The 21,077-nt window shown below is 41.3% G+C and overlaps 1 protein-coding gene across 6 annotated transcripts in view; it reads right to left on the bottom strand.

The window, feature by feature from the left end:
* The window catches only part of ssh2a (slingshot protein phosphatase 2a), a 31,085-nt gene that overhangs the window by 5,638 nt on the left and 4,370 nt on the right, over positions 1 to 21,077 (bottom strand). For 2 of the 6 annotated variants that reach the window (XM_031294911.2, XM_031294910.2), the window contains exons 3-10: positions 6,355 to 6,467; positions 5,666 to 5,730; positions 4,719 to 4,840; positions 4,448 to 4,513; positions 4,186 to 4,251; positions 3,291 to 3,485; positions 444 to 537; positions 195 to 323 (exon numbers count right to left, since the gene is read on the bottom strand). In XM_031294911.2, coding sequence (XP_031150771.1) covers positions 195 to 323; positions 444 to 537; positions 3,291 to 3,485; positions 4,186 to 4,251; positions 4,448 to 4,513; positions 4,719 to 4,840; positions 5,666 to 5,730; positions 6,355 to 6,467 — 850 coding nt within the window. Of the gene's footprint in view, positions 1 to 194; positions 324 to 443; positions 538 to 3,290; positions 3,486 to 4,185; positions 4,252 to 4,447; positions 4,514 to 4,718; positions 4,841 to 5,665; positions 5,731 to 5,846; positions 5,925 to 6,354; positions 6,468 to 12,393; positions 12,936 to 21,077 lie in introns of those variants that run through there. The other 4 variants (XM_036001358.1, XM_036001357.1, XM_031294912.2 and 1 more) reach the window with 4 other exon arrangements.

The raw sequence follows: 21,077 nt of genomic DNA, 5'->3' as shown, positions 1-21,077 counted from the left end.
ACAACTGTATGTTACCCAATCCACTGTTCTCTTACTGAATACGAAACATGTGATAAATCATGTAAAATGGGTATAGATCTGCTAACATTGTATTTCTGATCATTGTGGTCAAACAGCAGGATTTGACAAACCAGAGCATCGTCTTGTCTAACCCAAACTCAGTGGCTAAGACCACATGGCTCATAGGTTCTCACCAGATAGACGTGTTCAAAGATTTCAGTGGGGCTGTCCATCTGTCCCAGGATGACTATCATCTCGTTGTCTATGAACTCCTTGAACTCCCTCAGGTTACACACCATCTGCATCTCCAGCTCTGTTCGGATCTGGTACGATGGTAAAAATTGGCATTTGGGTATCTTAACATGTAAAGCTGCATTTACAAAACCAAGATGTATGCCACACCAAACTGTAAATGTCACCGCATTCTTCTATGAGACTCTTACCTCCTTACAGGTGACGTTCTCCAGGTCTTTCTGCATCATGATCTCTCTGAGGCGCATCTTGATCAGCCTTTCTGTGCGCTCCCTCTCTGTGGGCCTGCACATACAGACACAAACACCTTTATAAAAAAAACAACATTAACACATTTTCTCTTAGCCTAAAAAAATAACTTTTTGACACAAAGAATCACCTTCTCAGTCACAGCAATGACACTTTCCTTCTATTCATTGATTCATTTTTCACTTTTACTCTTCCTTTACTCTCAATGAGATTACTTGTTCCGCCAGAGAATTGCCACTTTGTCTGATTCTCAGAAACTGGAGAGGGAACAGAAAATCTGAGAGTGTAGCCCATCGGCGATCCACAACAAAGTCCTCTTGTGGAGTATGCCTGTTGTTGTGCCTGGCTCTGTTTCTAACCACTCTGCTGGGGGACGCATTTAGCCTTTGGACGTCACACTGTTGATACCAACAAGTGGCCCAATTACCTCTCTGGAGACAAAAGCTCAGTTTGTCTCCTAGATTCTCTTTATTACGTTGTCTAATTTTCTCTTGTTTGGTTTTTAACTGGATCCTCACGGTAACAGTACACAGCAGTGCAGTCACAAAGAGGGGCAGTGTGGTGGCCACAGGTGTGTAACTGCAGACTTAAAAGCATCTATCTGTGTTGGAGAATTGGAAACAGTCAGCTTGTTTACCTCAATGCTAAACAGCTTACTGGCCCCAAGAGAATGAGTCCACAGGGTGAAGGGAAAGAGAACAAAGTCACTCCTGCCAACAAATAGGAGTTAATTACCAGCAGCCACTAAAACTCTAACTTTAACCTCACAACAAGCCAGGACTTGCCCACAGATAGCTTTAGGGAGGCTGGGATGGTCAGGAAAACATGGCAAAAAATACACATGTATGACGACACAAGAAACAGCGCTAATGATTAACTGAAGAATGGAAATTCTAGGTCACTTCCTTGAATCAATGATAGAGGAGTAGCCTACGGGAAGGCACGCTAATCCCCATTAATCAAACAAACACAAAAACATGCCAAGATCAAACCACTTCCTGCTATCTGAACTTTGCATCTAGTTATACAGGGACATAAACTGCCATGTAAACAAACACTGGCAGGTCATGTGGCTTTTGCCGTCACTCTGTGAGGGACAACAAACTGGGACTTTATGCATTTGGATGTGTGAATTGGAGCTCATAAAGTGTGGGTGGCAATCTTACTGATAAGTACACTCAAGTGCAAACAAAGAGAGTGTGTGTAAAGTGTTTCTGTTTTCTGGCAGACAGTAAATATGGGCGTTTGTTGTGTGTCACGTTTTAAGTGGACCTTGATTTCTCTTTCTGTCCCCATGTCTCTCTCCTTTCCATCCAGGGGCATCAGTGCATGCAGCAGCAGAATATCTTCCTTAATCTTCCTAACACCCCCATCCTCTACCTCCTTCTCTCTGCCTACCACCTGCTTCTGTCCATCTCTCTGTTGGTCTGCCTATTTGTCTGTCTGATTTACATTTTTCCAAGCGTAAATCAAGCCAGCAAAAGCCTCAGCTATTTCGGACACAGGAGGATCTCTGAAGTGTGTGTGTGTGTGTGTAAGAGACGCTCCAAATAGGTAGTGAGGCACGTGACTAAGCAGCAGAGAGGGGAATTTCCCTGGTATTAGTAAAGACATAAATCCAGCAGCCTGTGTCATTCCCTGTACTTTCTATGCTCCCTTGTGGATCTCTTGACAAGTCTGTCACATAGATTCAATGTATGTGTGTATCAGCGTGTGTCTATTTGCACATAGTTCAGCGTTTGCTGCCGTGCCTGCATGTGTGCTTTTGTTTTTGTTAGTGCCTCTCTGTGTTGCTTCTGGTTACCCTGAGCGGTTACAGACAGCATGTGACCCCAGCTCCGAGTCCAGGGCTCTGAAGATAGCCTGCGGTATTCTAGAAGCGGAAGTGTAGCAAGACTGTCTGAATGTAAAAAGAGTTTCGGCAATGCTATGGTAAAGATGTGAGTACTTCCTATTTCTAACAACAAGTAATGGCTATATATACCTTTTACTTTTAGTTAGGGCTGGTCAATATATCAATATTATATCGACATCGATATATGAGGCTAGATATCGTCTTAAATTTTGGATATCGTAATATGAAGTGTTGTCTTTTCCTGGTTTTAAAGGCTGCATTACAGTAAAGTGATGTAATTTTCTGAACGTACCCACTTACTCACTGTATCCACATTATTGCTAATTATTTATCAAAACCCTCATTTTGTTAATATTTTGTGAAATCACCAATAGTCAACCCTACAATATCGCCGCAATAGCGACACTGATGTACAGTATTTGGTCAAAAATATCGTGATATTAGATTTTCTCCATATCGCCTAGCTCTACTTTTAGTTACTTTTTTTCATCTGTTTTAGTTTGAAAAATGCTAATTATTTGGATTAACTTCAACAAGCGTTGAACAAAAGCAACTTTTGGAACAGAATTCAAACAATTTAGTGAATTTTATTTTTTTAGTCACTAAATACTGTTTTGTACTTCTGTTTTAGCATTATATATTATTTAGTTCATGTGTTAACATTTGGAATGAAATGCAGTGTTTGTTGTGGCTATGCATTCAACACAAAGCCTTTGATTAGAACATTTTCAGAGCAGTGTGCACTCGATAGGAATTTTACTCAATACATCAATAGGGGCTGTGCTACTTTATGGCATACAAAATGAAAACTTATGAAAATGACTCCCTGTAATGGCCCGCAAGCAAAACAATATTCCAGAAAGTCCATCATCACTGTGAACTGTGGATTTCGGTAGTGTGTGTGTGTGTGTGTATTTATGTGGTCTCTACTCACAAGTCTGTGAAGAGAACGGGTGAATTGGCACGGTGCGACTCAACGTCTTGCATGGCGTTCCACTCATTGACGCAGAACTGGTTAGAGGCGACCCTGCTCTGGTAGTAGCTGACCCAGGTCAGGAACAGGCTGCCCGGGTAGTAGTTATGACAGCGGGCCACCTCGCACGCTTTGTGGAGCGACTGGAGGGCTGACCTGAGGCAGACAGTGAGAAGAAGAGGATTTACACTTGAAAGGCTGCCTCGAGGGATGAAAAAGACAAAAACTTCTACAGAGCGAAATTTGGACTGACTGTAACTGTGTTCTTTCAATGACTGACAGAGTAAAATCACTTAAATCAGGAGAGACTATAACAATGGGTAAATTAATAAAGATGAGGCAAGGTAGGAAAGGTAAGAAAGTGAAATTTGAAAGAAAATGAAGAATGAATAATAACACATGAGAAATATAATAAGGGAGATGGGTTGAATAATTAGTGACAGATACGAGGGAACAAGAGAGGTGAGAAGAGAACCGAAAGATTGCAACGATGAAGCGATATAACAGAGATGTAACTGCAGATAAATTAAAGTATCAGGAGATACTCAAGGGAGAGGGAGGTCAGACGAAGAGCAAAATAAACAAAGAGACAAGGAAATGAAGACAAGTACGGAAATGAAGAGGCAGCACTGGCGTGTGAGACAGGGAAAGATAATGAAGAGACTGAAAGGCAGAGAGATAATGAAAAAAAGGAAGAGGAGAGGCAAGATAAGAAAACAGTGACAAAAATAAAAGGCTGGAGGTCAACGTCAAAGGAGGGGACAATGGATACAGTCTTTTTAAGCCTGCAACCTGAATCTTAATGCAACATCACATTGCTGTCGTTTGTTGAAAAAAAAAAATAAAGGTTGCTTACCACATGGCCTGTACAGAAACTGGCTTGAAAACATGAACCCTGTTCACCGTCGACACACTGAAACCACTGTGACGATAGAGAGAGAGCGAGAGAGAGAGAGAGAGAGAGAGAGAGAGAGAATAAATTTGATTCCTAGTTATAGTTTATAGCCATCTTACAACACTAACACTTTGCAGTAAAATGACTAAATATGAGTCATCAGAGCAGTCAGCCAGTTGCACAAGGGAGCAATAAGAGGAAGCAGGTAGGTGTGGTGTCTCACCCGTCTCCATCCAAGTGGATCAAAGTGTCACTCCACAGAGGTAGAACCAGACCCACGGAACAGCAGCTGGTAAGAAGATCAACACGTTAAACAATAGTACAACAAAACAAGACACACAGGCTTGACATAATACAGGGATGTGTCCAGGATATTATTTAAAAGCACAACAGTAGAGGAAGTCAGAGTTAAGCATGCTTAGTTTAGCCTTCACTTTAAAAAGAAACATTTTGATTTGATTTCTGCCAGATGAGTGTACCATTGTGGTACTGACCTATCAGAGGAGACAAAGTCCATGCCTAGCACGATGCTCTCCTCCGTGTCCTGTCTACCATTGGTGGAGACCACCACCATGTAGCGGGTTACCTGAGGGAAGGCGCTCTCCAGACGCACAGCCTGTGAGAAAAGAGGAGACATGAAGGAAGGGGGGGGAGGAGAAATGAGCAAAGTGAAGAGAGACAGAACATCAATTATTGGAAAAGCCATTTATCAAACAAGTTGCATGGAGTTTAGAGACACGGCAAGAATGTGTATTACTCCAAATACTTTAAGTACATTATGTTATATGTAAGAGTATATTTGTTGGTATAAATCGAAGAGTTAAGTTTTTTCCCCCAACAATTTTCAGTTCTTTATGTTTGCTAACAAAGAACTGAAACTGGCCCCTCCGTCTGGAGTATAATCTCTACAAAACATACACACAGATACACATCACCATTCCACACTAGAGCTGCAGCGGTTGGTCAATAAATCCATTGATGATTGACAGAAAATGTATCAGTAGTCGCTGTTTTGATAATCAACTGTTTAAGAATTTTTTGAAGAAAAATTGCCACACATTCACTTTGAGGATTTGATGGTTTCTTTTGCCATTTATGATTGTAAATTCTATTATTTTTGGGCTATGGGGTGTTGGTTGAATAAAATAAGGAATCTAAATACATCTCCTTGGGCTGTGGGAAATTATATTAAACAATTTTCACTATTTTCTGACATTTCATAAACAAAATGATTCATCAATTAATCAAGAAAATAATTACCAGATTATTCCGTAATGAAAATAATCTCTGCATCAATTATCATCAGCATTGTAAACATATACAGCCACCTGGGAAGTGTATCTCCCTGATCACAATGCCACCCTGCTACACTGTGTGTGTGTGTGTGTGTGTGTGTGTGTGTGTGTGTGTGTGTGTGTGTTTGTGTGTGTGTGTTACTTACCAGTCGGATGGTATCCTCCGGCCGTAGCACAGTGAACATGGTCTGAAGATGTTTCTGGAGGTCACCTGGATAGAAAGGATTTTAACATCTTCATTTAGTTTCAGTTCCTTATGGACAACACTTGCATTCTTAGCATTTAAAGCTTGACATACTGTCACACCTAAGATAATGTACCATTTACCCTGTAGCAAATTTCTAGTCCATTCACATTGGAGTCTTTTTCAGTTTGGCCTACATTCAACCTGATCTCTGAATACATCTGAGGAAAAAAAGCTTGTTATTTCTGAAACAGAATTTCTGGTGCTTTTTATAGTGATCAGCCTATTTCCCAAAAGGTCAAACTACAAAGACTGTCTTGATCCACAGACAGCAGCACATTCTACTATTCTTGTTTCCGAAATGTTTTAACTATTTGAAGTGTGGATTCTTTGACAAACATTTCCTCAAACAATCTGGCCATCACATTGCATGCAGCAGTGAACTGACTGCACTGAACTCATCTGCCTTGTTGTGAAACAGCTTCAGTTAAGTTAACACCAGCTGTTACTGAAGATGCTGTAGAGGAATGTCCATTTGAAAACATACTGTGCTATTTAATCCCAAATTCTTCTGTGGAGTTCATTTCTGGGGCTAAGCTAAGTCAGCACTGGGAGAAGTTGCAGCTGTCATTTGTGTGTACACGTCTTTACCTGTGTGCTTGTTCCTGCGCTGGCTGATGAGAGGTGCAGAGTTAGGTGTGGGACTATTTCCTCGGGGAAGGAACAGGGCTGCACCTTTTACGGTGAGGAAACTCTCACTGATACTGGAAGGGAAGAGAAAAATAAAAGGCATGAATAGAAGCCTCAAACGCAGGGACTCCTTCCAAGTTACGTCATCATATTTGGTCTTTTGCGTAACTTATGTAATTTGTTATCACTTTCTTGCACATGCTGACCCCAACTTCTCCTATTAAGCACAAGATGGGGACAGGGAACAGATGAGTGTTGTCATGGGCTTATGTCAGTGTCACAATGATCCACTATGCTGGCCTACAGGCTCCCCAAATCAGAGCTGACAGACCAATTCAAGCAAAACAAGATCCAAGCCCCAGTTTGAACTCAGAACACAATGTTCTTTGCTCTTCCACACAGCTGGATTACACACACACACTTACTCATGCTAGCAGCTGCCAGTAGGGAGGGATTGTGAGGAGACCCGAGGTCCGAGAGGGAAGACAGAGCCAGTCCCCTCCTCCGCAATGTTTGAGAGGAGATAAGAGCTGGCCAGCACACAGCGCTCCACACCAAAGCAGGTTGTATCAAACGGGGTTCTGTTCCTCTCTGGAACACTTCATCTTATTAGCAAAGAGGAAGAGGACACATAACAAACTGATGGCAGTGTTTAAACTGCATGTGTGAATGACTCAGAGTCTCACAGTAACCTAAGTCACGCAAGATACCAATAAAACAGGTTGGAAGAGCTTCTTCTGCAGCCGCTTATGACCATGTGAAATGACAGCGATGGGACCAGTAAACCATAACCTTAATGATGCTAAGCAAGAGATCTGCCACTTAGATAGCTGGCATCTGCATAATACAGTGGATGCAGAGAGCACAAAAAGCACCACTGCCAGAGAAAACTAGGCCAAATGTTTAATCAGGATTTGAAGTAGCCCTTGCAGACCAATGAGAAATCCAACATTATAACAAAAACACATTGTGTGCATTGGCTCTGCAGGTTTTACCAAAATTGAGACCACAAGTTAAGCTGGCAAGAATTTAGCCTATCTAAGAACAGGAACATGTGCAACCTCAATCTTGACAGCCAGCCAAACGTGGGTCTTAAAGTTAACAGATTTCTAGAGAACTGCCCCATCTGCTGGCTTGAATGTGCCCAGCTGTTTCACATTCAATATTTGTTACACAAAACATTAGCAAAAAGAAGTTAATGATTTTTCTAAGAAGCCAAATATAGTAAATAGCAGTGGAAGTTTAAGCTCACTGCAGTTTGTCCACAATAATGGAACAAATACTGTGGATTTAAGTGTTACTAGAAAAAACACTGATCCAGGGAGTTGGCTGACTTGTTCTGCTAAACTTGAAAAGAGTGGTTTCGTGGCCTCCGGGGCCAGAAACTAAGGAAACTGACAACTACACATGCAACCAGTGAAGATCACTGGGAACACTTCAAGGGAGGTTATGACACACAAGCCACGTATTTCTTTTGAAATTGCACAAACAATTGATTGATATGCTTAATTTGACCGTTAACCACTGTGTTGTATATCTATTTTGCCTTTGGCAGCAGGCTGCAAGAGTTCATCAGGTTCTAGAGTTCTTTAGTTTCACACTGTCTGCTGTCTGCCATTTAGGCTTCCTGTCATGCCTTTTTTCTCTGTAACTTCATCTATCCATCCTTCCAGCAATCCAACTGTCCTTCCTGAGTTTTGCTGAGACCATGGATGTACAGGATCAGGAGACACAGACAGAGACGGAGAGAAAAAACAAACCCGCTGCTTTGTGCTGAGCTTATTTCCCATGACCCACCCACCCTTGACCCAGCTGCTTCCTCTCACTACCCTCTGTCGCTTCCTCATTTCTGCATTTCTCACAACTTTGTCCTACTTTTTATTTCCGTCACTCTCCTCAAATCCTGCTGTATCATGTCCAACTGGGCACACTCACACCCACCCACACACACACACACACACACACACACACACTGTACTTGGCATTGACCATGTATAGCAGTGCTACAATACACTGTAATCTGTAATACAATACTTGTACTCTCCCTCAAAATCACGCATGTGTGATGCACATGCAACATGCACTTTTACTCCTGCACACAGACACATTGAGAAAGTGGAATCTAAGCCTGGCTGTTGGAGAGGTGGGGGGCTGTGAATGACTTGCAACTACAGTTTCTAAAAATACTGTAGTCCTTTAAAAGTCCCACCTATTGATAGACTGCAGTCAGAAGAGCACAACTTACTGTACATAGAGACTTCTTTTTGACAGGGCAGTGATAGCCTTCTGCAGAGGTTTAACACTGAAGCCTGCATGTGCTCTGATTATAGGGACTGGTCTACTTGTACAGACACACATAAAAGGTATGGCTAATCAGAGACAAACACACAGATACACATCACCATTCCACACTACAGCTGCAGCGGTTGGTCAATAAATCCATTGATGATTGACAGAAAATGTATCAGTAGTCGCTGTTTTGATAATCAACTGTTTAAGAATTTTTTGAAGAAAAATTGCCACACATTCACTTTGAGGATTTGATGGTTTCTTTGCCATTTATGATTGTAAATTCTATTATTTTTGGGCTATGGGCTGTTGGTTGAATAAAACAAGGAATCTAAATACATCTCCTTGGGCTGTGGGAAATTATATTAAACAATTTTCACTATTTTCTGACATTTCATAAACAAAATGATTTATCAATTAATCAAGAAAATAATTATCAGACTATTCAATAATGAAAATAATCTCTGCATCAATTATCATCAGCATTGTAAACATATACAGCCGCCTGGGAAGTGATTCAAACTGATCAATTTGTAATGCTGTAATGAACCATCAACACTAGTCTGTTGGCATCTACCCATATGAACCACATTATGTGTATGTTAAGCTTATTGTTATGTTTCAACAAGAAAGCCAGACAAGCTGATTTAAGGGCAAAATACACAGAAGGATAACGTAAGTGGGGAAATAAACATAGGGCAATAAGTTCAACTAAATTTGACTTCACAAAGTATGTGAATGAGGAATGGGCAGTGAAGGGTGGAAGATAAAGAGAGATGACCCAGTCATAGTGTGTAGCAGAGAGTGGGGTGGGTCATCTTTTGGCATTCAGCCATGCCGGGCTTTGGGCAGAAGTAAAGCAGTAGGTACTTGTTAGGGCAACAGTAACAGACACAATCATCACTATGTAAGGACCACTCCACATAGTGGGCAGATAACTGGGTGACACCCCACCCCCCCCCACCCCCCCCCACCCCCCCCCCCACCCCACCCCACCCCCAATGCCCATATTAGTCACTCTCAGGATGAGAGTGGGATAAATATAGGGCCTGGCTCTATGAAGGGCAGGACCCACTAAGGCCTTATGAGTTCGCAGCAAAGACAGATACAGCCCATGGGAAAGACAGGGAGTTAACTGGTGTGCGTACGTGTCTACATGTCCACAGGTACATGTTAGGCCCTGCTGCAAGGCCACGGAAAATGTCTCACAAGCAGAAGAGTGACAGATGGATGAGAAGAGAGAAAAGTAAAGTTCATGGGGCGTAATAAAGTAGAGGCTTAAAACTCAAAACCACAACATCCTCAATTCAAGTCTGGCCACAGGCCTCTGTTGCGCGTCTTCTCACTCTCCACTGTTACACAATTATGGCAATTTTGCCCTAGAAATAAGTTCAAGCCCTATTACACTTGCACAGCATATTATTGGGCCAAGCATTAGACATGAGAAGGTGTCAGATGGGGACAGCCAGAGCAGAAGAGGGTCAGGGTTGATAAAGAGAAAGGAATACCAGGTCATACTGAACATAGACTTCCATCAACTGGCACTGACGCCAGTAAACATATTGCCCAGACCCATTGTCTTCTGGATGTGTGTGAGTGAGGTTTCGCTACAGTTTCTTTGTTAGTCCAGTCCATGGTCCAAGCACCACCCACCTTAATGAACTAAACATACCTGGCCCAGGCATGCAGTGCTATTCTGAGAAGGATTCAGATTACATTTCAACTTACAGTTTAAACAAACTACAGGCAGAAAAAAACAGTACTGAAGAAGCTCAGTAAAATATAATCGTATGCTGATCGAATTAGGCCATATGTAGTTGGTCATAACAATGGCTAAATAAGGGTTCTATTCCCACTTTAATAGCTTGGGGTTAAAAAAAGGAATAATTGTACTTTATAACGTGGACCTTCCTTGACCTGAATCCATTAACAAACACTAACAGACGCCTGGCAATGAATAGCACTGGTGTGATACACTAGGTAGCTACACAGCTGGTTTGATCTCATGCCATTTACTGAAGCTAATTGCGCAAACTTAAACCAAGTTATGTAGGTTATTTGATTTTAGATGCATCTCACGCACACAGGCAGGCAGGCAGGCACACACACACACACACACACACACACACACACGCTTTAGTTTGTCACATTTCAGTCTTATCTGTTTTCTTTGGAAAACACGTATAGCGGAAGAGATGGGTTTACCGGTATTTTTAAAATTGGTGGGATAACAATGGCGTTTTAAATGCCATTTAGCCACAGGTAACACTTAAGTATATGGATGGCCTCAAGGCTTTTAATTACTCATTTAAACCCTGGTTAAACATTATGGCACATACAGGCGTTCACACTATAAATAAACAAGACATATGTACACAAACATTAAACATGCCAACACACATGTACACACACTAGGTGCTATGAATCAAAGGATGCCAAGAAAAAAAACCTGCCTTGTGATGAGTGTCCTTTTCCACCCTGAGCAATACAAGGGAGTGGCAATAAAAACAATCAACAGGCATCATGCAATGTGGCCAACAAAACCAGGAAGTCAGAAGATTCCCACATCTGCTGCTATTTACTAGACACATATGCCTGCCAGTACACACTGTGTCTTGCAGTAACATATTTCCATAAACCTTCATTATGCAGCTGTAAAACAGCTGAAAAACAATGCAATCAAAAGGCAAGCTGTCCTTGACTTTCCTGAAAACCGCCACAGGCCAATTCTCATGCAGGGCACAACCAATTACTGACTACACGAAAATGTTACAAAACAACTACAAAACACAGACACGGGGACTAAATTGATTTTGTGGAAAATTGGGTACTGTTGATTTCATCATCTTTTAATCCAGTTGCAGTAATTTCTACATTGATTTTCCCCAAATTTGCTAAGCTTATCTGAGCCAGCTCCACATGAGTTTGGAAACACTGGAACACGCTAGCCTTTGATCTGTCCTGAAGGGCAAACTTGTCTTCACCGCATTTACAAGTCTAGGGTCTAAGAAACATTAGCTTATGGAGGAGTCAGAGACATTATCTTTAGGCCTAATTGTTGGTTTATTGGTTGTTTTTCTTTCAAATGTTTAATTAAAACTTCATACAAAAAAGTCTTAATTGCAACTTAATAACAACTATCATTATAACACCATTTACTCACAATTTCAAACAGGCAATATCCCAGCCTTGGACAAACAAAAAGGCAAAAAAGCCCCACAAAAATCTTTATATGGTGGTCATGTGATGTATGCTGTCTGTGTCATCCTACCTGTGAAACAGGTATGATGAGTCACACTACGTGCAGATCCATTATGTTTTAGTAAGATGAGTAAGACCCTGCTGCGTCACCAGGAAATACATTAAACAATGTTGCAAAACTATTTACACATACTGAGCTCACTCACAGTGTTGCAATGGTAAAAGTTTGACAAATTATTACTATCTCCAAAAACGTAGACTAAATGGAAAACATTTAAATGTACAACTAAGATTATCACTATCTACAATACAACAATTCAAATACAAGTCATTTCACAGTTACATTAAAATAAGTTCAGATCATGTGTAACTTCAATCAAGTGCATGTCCTTGAATGGAGTTTGAATGGAGACCCTTCATGGCACCTTTACTGTGAATTTATTAAATCGTTTTAATGTAGGCTATAAAACAGTGACATACTGGAGTCTATTCTAGATTTGTATCTATCACCTTTTAAACTTACAGCTGGTTGATCTGATTTTTTGACACCACCGCGTCGTCGCTGTAGTAGGGCACCATCTTGGCCCCGCAGCAGGAGCAGAAGCTGACCGCCGACGAGCTCTCGGATCCGGACACCGCGCCGAGGGTCATGCCGGCGGTGGGGAGCGCTGTGAGGGAGGAGGGGGGGGGGGGTCAGGTGCTCTGGGTCCGAGAGAAAACTTTTACTCCTCTCCCACAGTCATGTGCTCTGTCATTTCAATACGTCTAACAACTCCCTTTGGTGTTTGCCCGTAATACAGTAGACAATTACGAAATATTCCGCGAAATAAGCACTCGTGTTAATGCCGCAATAGACTAGGTCTAGCACACTTTGTTCCTGCTCCCGACAGTGACGCCTGGCTGTTCAAGATTTCCCAATAAAGCGGAAGCGAGTACCATAATGAATAAATGTCCGTACCGTACCATTATTTATCCACGTTACAACAGACAGTATCCTCTCTCTACCATGTACAGTACTGAGACATGACTCCGGTCAAACTCTCACCGGAGAAGTCATAGGAGGGAGGAGTTGGAGACATGTGTTTTTTGGGAAAAGTGGGGAGCCAAAGAGGACAACAGGGAAGTACGACCGCCCACACCACCAGCCCTTCTGCATCGACACTTTGCAAAAGCAGAGCAGTTTGTTTACAAACCGCTGGCAGCCGTGCAGGTGATTAGACTGTTTAGTTCCCTTCTCTCTGGCTGCAGGGTGTGCTTATCAGAAAATCCCCTGCTTGTAGTGTTGGTTTAAAAGCTGCATACTGTTGGTAGGCTACTACATGCCACGTGGTTGTCCATCCATGATGGATTATGTAATGCTGTAGGTCAGACTATAGAGTAATACATTTTATTTATCTTAATAATATGGTAATATTGTTAGAATCAATCAGCTGTCCAACAGCTAATTGAGTGTCCTGGTGCAACAGGGTAAAAAGGGGATGTGCTCATTAAACTAATAAAATAGTCAATTAAACCCATATGGGATTTTGGTTTGGCAGTGAGTCACTCTCCACCCTTTTCTCCTAACGCACAGACCTTGTGGTTTAGTTACATAAGGAGCCAGAACAAATGAGAAACAGGCTGAAGTGTTCCAGACTGAACTGCTGTGGCAGCAGGCCTGTAGTATCGAGGTAAAGTGGAGATATGCCGGAGGCTGTCTTGAAAAGTCTGAGGGAGAAACAACCCTTCACATCAAGGTGGTCCGATGACATCAAGTATCAACTGACACATTGCATGCTGTGAGATGGACACAATGTTTTGGTTCATTTTTATAGCCTATTAAACATTTTATATTCTGCTGGCATGCCAACATGTAAACTGACAATAATTTGAAATCACTTTAAAACTACAGCCCCCTCATCATATTCACACCAGCTTGTACCAAGAGCATAAGACTGAAACTAAAACATCTGTGGCAAATTACCTCTGCACAGTAAAGCTAAGCTTTATCACGTTTATGAAAGGCCTGCTTTAAGATTTGGCTGTTTTCCAGGGTAGAGCAGTTATCTATAGGGAGTTTGACTGAGAAACAGGACACTATTAAGTATGGCGTAATGCAACACACCTTTGGCTCAGTGTTCACAAATGTTCCAGCCCATTGCTATTCACTGTATGCTTGTGTTCACGGTCTGTGAACACCCCTGAGCTGTGATGCTGTTGGGAAACTGTAGCTAAACTTGCTACTGATCATAGAATGACCATAGTACAAATATATGAAGGCCAAGACTAAGGATGGATCAGATTACTCATTTCTCACTAATGTTTATTAACCAATTCACAGTCACGGTATCCAATGTGGCCTTGCACGCAAGCCTCATATTTTCACAAGTACACAGCAACATTTCTGGCCAATAGACATGCTTTTTGCTCAGCTATAGGATTCCACTTCCTCCTTAAACTGCATGTTTTTATGTTGTCTCTTCCTCTGAACTGATTATGGCATTACATGGTATTGCTAGTGGCTCTGACATATTTCCTCTTCTCAGCATTTTATAAATTTCTCACATATATGCATCTTATAAAACTTTTCAAAAATGAATTACACTGTGACAACTGGACACAGTACATTCAGTCACATTACAAGTCAACAAAGTATGAGATTAATATTTTGTTCAGCCCTGCAATACTAATGCAGGGATCAGCCTACATTCAGTGTTTGAATTAACAGCCAAAGGCCTTTAGACAGTGCATTAAAATACATTACAGTGTTTTTAAATTTCAGTAAGAGGTCAGTCCCCTCTTCCTCTTTCTTGTGTCAACTTACTGCAGTCCCAGACTGTTTGTAGGCCTGGAAATCTGTGTAACTCAGGGCACCACAATAACAGCAAAGGCACAAAATGTTGTGCTTTGTACATTTCACAGAAGTGTAATAACAAATCAGAACAATCTTGTATACACTCAAACCTTGTGAAAGTTACAATTTTATCAAAAACTGTAAAACTAATTAAAACTTTACTTCTTGCCATAAAATGTTTTATTTTCTCTTTATGACTGAATTGCAAGACGGGAATACGGTTGCTTTATTACTTAAAGCTCTCTTCTTCTTATTTTGTTCTGTTTACATGACACAATCTGGCTCATTATACCAGTCAAGATATTAGACAAACAGAAATGTACACAATATACTTTAAGCAATGCTATTGTAGTTTGTTTTTAACATGTTTGGGAAAACTCACACACTTCACCACGATAACTTATAAGATCAGCTCTGGGGGATGTTATAAACGATGTCACTAATCATATAAAAAATGCTTTATAATCCCCAGGAGGCTTTAGCTATTTCAATGCATTTTCAAGTAGATAACAATACGTAGCAGGTGACAGTGTATGTGTATATTTTAACACTAGAGTGTTCTGCCCAACGAAACTGATTATATCACATATGAAATAAACAAGGTTCAAAGGTCACCCACACCTGCACGCCTGCCGTCACACTAAGCTTCACTCCATCTCACTTTCCTATCAACAACTCTTGCATCACCACCCAGGTTGTCCAATGAGCTCTGCCAGCAACTGTGACCACAATATATGCACACACCCACACAGCTTGTCATGTGGTTCTGTTTAGTGTTGTCACATCTACCAGCACTAAGTGGGAACTCATTTTTCTGTGAGCTGGTAACATGAGAGTCTGTTGTGGTGTTCAGCTGAGACCTGTTGCACAATCATCTTCTGCTACATGTCTTCCTTTATCACTTGATGGGAATGGGCAGATGAAACATGCAGTTTAACAGTGCTGTAGTTATGGAGCTGTGTGTTTTTCAAATTGTGTGTGTGTGTGTATATGTGTATATGTGTGTGTGTGTGTGTGTGTGTGTGTGTGTGTGTGTGTGTGTGTGTGTGTGTGTGTGTGTGTGTGTGTGTGTGTTTCTAGAGTGAGCCCTATCATCCTGCTACCTCCTTGGCCAGTGATGAAGCTAGCTGTTTTCCATATTCTGAACTCTAGGCATACTGTTCCACATTAAAGCTATATAACCTGCAGTAGGATTTTATCTAGCACGAAAATATATCCTAAAAAAACATCCCTCTTTCCTCTTAAAATGGCCATCACACCGAAGGTGAAGTGTGATGGAGTTGTAGCGGTGGCTAAAACCACCTGGCCTCAAATTGTTAGATACACAAACAACATAAAAATATGTTTAAAGATTGAAAGCAAAGCAAAGAACAGCTGTACTACAACACCTTCAGCTCAAATGTTTGCTAACTACTCAGCCCACTCTGTTATATAACTTAACCTTGGAGAAACAGGTAGCACTCTTAACAGCCAGATAAGACAGACAAAGACAGACCTGTTAGCAGAAGTAGCCTGTGTACTGTACTGCAGCTAAGAAGCACTAGCTGAAAATCTGCTCCTGAGTTTGAGACCCTATAGAAGTAATCTTCCCAATGCTGGGTCAAATACTTTTCTGTGTTGGGTGATTTTGGGTGATTTTGTTCATAGTATAATCCTATTTCCATACTATGGTGCTAAGCAACACATGCTGCATTTTGTAATGAAAATTCTGTGGCATGTCACATATTTGGTGCATTATGGCCAAATTCAACTTTTTATAATTAAGGGGATGGATTTGGATTAATATATTTATCATAGGGCTGGGCAATATATCGATATCATATCGATATCGTGATATGAGACTAGATATCGTCTTAGATTTTGGAAATCGTAATATCGTAAATGGCTTAAGTGTTGTCTTTTCCTGGTTTTAAAGGCTGCATCACAGTAAAGTTATGTCATTTTCTGTGTTACCAGACTGTTCTAGCTCTTCTATTATTTTTACCTTTACCCACTTACTCATTATATCTACATTACTGAAGATTATTTATCTTAAATCTCATTGTGAAGATATTTTGTTAAAGCACCAATTGTCAACCCTATAATATCGCCATAATATCGACATCGAGGTATTAGGACAAGAATATCGCGATATCTGATTTTCTCCATATCGCCCAGCCCTAATTTATCATATCATTTCCATTTAATTTGAACCACAACATACATAATTTCATGAATCTTGATGGTCGTGTCACATTTGGTGCATGTAATACTGCATGTATAACTTTGTGCCCTATATACAATCTTTTTCTCTTTTATGTGGTGGGAAATATGCCCATGTAGTCAGTAATCTAGGACAGGGAGTATTGTTATGTCTACTGTATGTTTAACTGTAGGAAGACAAGAGGCAGGTGTGTATCCACTGTTGAGTGTAAATGACAGAGGAACAGCCTATACACTCACCGAGGCATGTCTCCACATGAGGAGATGGTGCTTAAACAGTGAACAGTGAAAACAGATGGTGTTTCTACGGCTTGGTGTTCGTTACTGCACCTTGCCCTTCTTGTTCTTCTAATAGCAGAGTTATTAAATTCTTGGCCTGATGAACCTGCTCGGCTTATGTGCATCTGGGTCAGAGCTGATGCATGAGTCACTAACATGCAAACTTAACTACTTAACAGTGCAGGGAGAGGCTTGCAACACAAAGGATTCTGATGTATAACTAGGTTGGTCTGCTGTTGTGAAGTAATGGCTGATGTTATTTCTCACAGAGTAGTTCCTCTTGCCACCCAAATAGATTCTACCTGCCATTAAAATAATTTGAAAATTCAATTGTATTATTATCCAAAACAAACAGCATCTGAATAAGGAAATGCTCTACAGCAGTGAGACAATGGATAGACAAGGTCAGAAAGAGAACAGCTAAACGCCGCCCCTCTTTCTTCTCACAGGCTTTTCCCCATCCACAGCTGGCTTTTGACCAAAGTAAATACATCACACTGACACACATCTAGGCTCTAACTAGGTAACAATGGTGTGTTGCTTTATACAGGCACTCTACAAACTAAACGGAGATAGAGAACTGAAAGCTGACATTTCAAGTGGGCCAATACAGGTGTGCTTTTACAGCATATGTTTCAATGTTGTGATGCTGCGACCTTTAACAGCTGTGCCACATCACATGATATCCCTGCGTATAATCACAAGAAGAATAGGAAGCACCTCTTTTGTTCAGCCGCCACAGCAGAACAGAATTTATCAGCCGTTTTCACAATTTTTCCAACCATTTAAAGATTGATTTACAACAGAACAAAAACTTCAAATGTTAGTTTCGTAACTCTGGATAGAAAAAAACTCTGTCCTTGACAGTCAGTGTCAGTCCTGAGGCAACAGTGTGTGGCAGGCAGAGATTCATTAATGCACTGCAGTAACGTTATACTTCATTGGTGTGGTGCAGCGGGTACAGACAGCTGTTTATGTGTCGGTATGAAAGCGACGTTCAGGGAGAGATACGGGGTGTGAGTCAGTGAGTAGTCAACTAAATAACTGAAAGAGAAAAGAGACAAAGACTCTGGAGAAGAGCGAGAAATCAAGGCAAAATAAAAATATAACTGCACTGCAAAAGCCAAAGCTCCCCTCAGTCTCAGTGGCTCCTATATGGTATATTTGCCCTTGCTGCTACTTGAATCCATATGTAGGGTGGGGAGTTAATTGGACCTCATCTCTTATGTAATACACATTAGGGGTCACTCAGCAAGCCCCTTGGCTGCACCCTGCATGTATGTTCCAGTGTGTGTGTGTGTGTGTGTGTGTGTGTGTGTGTGTGTGTGTGTGTGTGTGTGTGTGTGTGTGTGTGTGTGTGTGTATATGTGTGTGTGTGTGTGTGTGGATTTGTGCTAATGCTGAGCAAATGGCGAGCTAGGTAAATGGGTAAATGGTAAAACAAGACTATAATGATGTTAGGCGTATGGGGAATAAGCTTTGTGTGTGTGTGTGTGTGTGTGCGTGCGTGTGTGTGTGTGGACATATCCGTGGGTATGACTTCACCAGCTGCTGCTGCTTTGTTGTATTACCTAACCAATAATTGGGACCACATGTCGTTCTTGGCACTATTGGGGTGTGTTAAATACTTACAGGAGTGATATCACCAAGTTTCAATTTTCATATTATGTGTGACATAGCATACCATCTTTTTCTAGTATGTTCTACTTTTGGTTAAAATCCACTCTGTTTCATCATGTACTATACAGTAAGTGCTCCACATGAAGCCCTTGGCTTGTCTTGGGCCAGTTGCAATCATGAACTAAAATTACTATCATATGGTGTATATGGTGTTTAAATGGTATTACCCCTGCCAATGAGGTCATGCTTTTGTCCAGTTTGTCTGTATTTTGTGAGCAGGATTTCTCCAAAACTTGGGGACAAATTCAAATGAACCTTTTTAAAGGTTAGTCCACTGTCGGAGGAAGAAGTGACTAGTTTTTGGTGCAAATCCATATCTGTTCCATTTAAAAATAGAGGATATAAAACATCCATGTTTACTTTCTGTCTTGTTACATTTGCAGTACTGTAGATTTAGCATAAGCACTTCACCCACCCCTACATTTTTAGCTTGATAGTTAGTGCATTATCCTGCTGTGTGAATGAGCTCAGGACTGAAGACTTTGACCCTCCTAACGACTCTAGACCAGCGGGAGCCTGACCAGCTTTTTTTCAGATGTATTTGATTTTGCCAGACCTTGCTGGGCTCATGTAGTGTGACAGGGTCCAAGACACGCATTTACGAAATCTGAGCGATCCTGGGCAACAGCCAAAGCCCAAAGGTGAAGAAAAAGGAAATGACAAAAGAGTTACATTTTAGAGTCAGTGTGCGAGGTTTCTGACAAACATCATAACGTTTGTGCGTGGCATTCTGTTTTACCCTGTATCTGATGTCCACTGTCTCCTGACAGGAAAGCAACGTTCCACTCAGACCAATCCTTCAGCCTGCACTGGCCTCACAGAGCAAGATATGAACAGTCCAGCCTGTCAACACTGTAGGAGTATATCGGTCATGTCTTACTGCCGTGTCTCATTAGGCCTACCTGCTGTATTAAACAACGACAGTAATAATAAGATACATTTAAATCAAGACAAAAAAAGTCTAACGACAAAGCTAGACAGTTTAGATTGCACTTCAAAGCTTTGATTAGTCCGCTAAGTCCCTTACAAAATCCATTCAAATGTTCACCTCCCTGTTTATTGGTTGTGTGCTACCGTCTCTATGGACAGACTGTAATGTAGGGAAAACATTTAAAGTGATAAGGGACTGTTCGTTTTTTTATTTGAGGGGCTACTGGAGGAGTTTTGGTATCTTTAGTCAAAATAGACTTGATCCTCCCTTCGCCAGCAATACATTTTTCTATGACCCTCCAAAATGAAATGGAAAAAAGGGATGACCCTCCCCAACGATTTATTGATGCCTTATGTACTGGTTTGCGCTTGGCAAAGATGTACAGATAGACATTGTTTTTTTACAACCATAACGTACATGTTTTAACCTCTGCCTTCTCATCTTATACATCACACTCCTCTGTTATGGTGTGGTGGCCATTTCAGTAGATTTACTCACTAACATTGTTGTGGAAACACAATAAGCATGGAAACTAAATGCACACTTCCTGCATTACTTCAAATACTAAGTTACTCCTCCAGTAAACTAGTATTCACATGAAATAAAACAATAAAACATTGAGACCATTCAACGAAGCACACTGGGTAATAACCCATATTGACAGCTGGCCCGCCCAATCAGAAATTCAAAGGTAAGTGTGTTGGTGTGCAGCGCTGCAACAATCACAACAACCATGGATTGCTGTTGTGGCCAACAACTGAGAACTTTATACATTGTTCGTCTGCTATTTCATTACTAAATTCACTTCTGAGAATTTTTTATGCGACAAATCAACTATGTAGAGCTCAAATATGGGCCGTTTTACGAAAATTGATGGCTAATTTTGTCCGACTGTCGGAGTTCAGAAGCTCCACAGTCTGACGTGACAGCAGACGGGTGCCTGCCGGGGTCGCTGGCTTGCCTCCCGGCCTGTCCACCTTCACAGACCCCGCTGTGAGCTGGCTGGAGCTCTATAGATACAATTGGAGATGAGAAGTTTAACTGACACATAACCGCGATCAGCGCTCACACGCTCCACTTAGCAACAACTGCAATGTTTCATTTTAAATGAATGTAGTCTACAGGCAGTCTGGCACACGTGGATGCTCAGTATTTTTTCCGTGGGTGCTCGAACTCGAGGCAACGTGAAACCTTTGAGCTAGTCAACTTCATTATGTCAGTGATGATACTTTGACAACAGGTGGCGCAGTTAGCTTCTCAGAGAAAGCA

Source organism: Sander lucioperca, chromosome 5 (genome assembly GCF_008315115.2).
Source record: "Sander lucioperca isolate FBNREF2018 chromosome 5, SLUC_FBN_1.2, whole genome shotgun sequence".
NCBI lineage: Eukaryota > Metazoa > Chordata > Actinopteri > Perciformes > Percidae > Sander > Sander lucioperca.
Note: the sequence above shows the minus strand (reverse complement) of the source record. Positions and strands in the feature narration are given on the sequence as shown.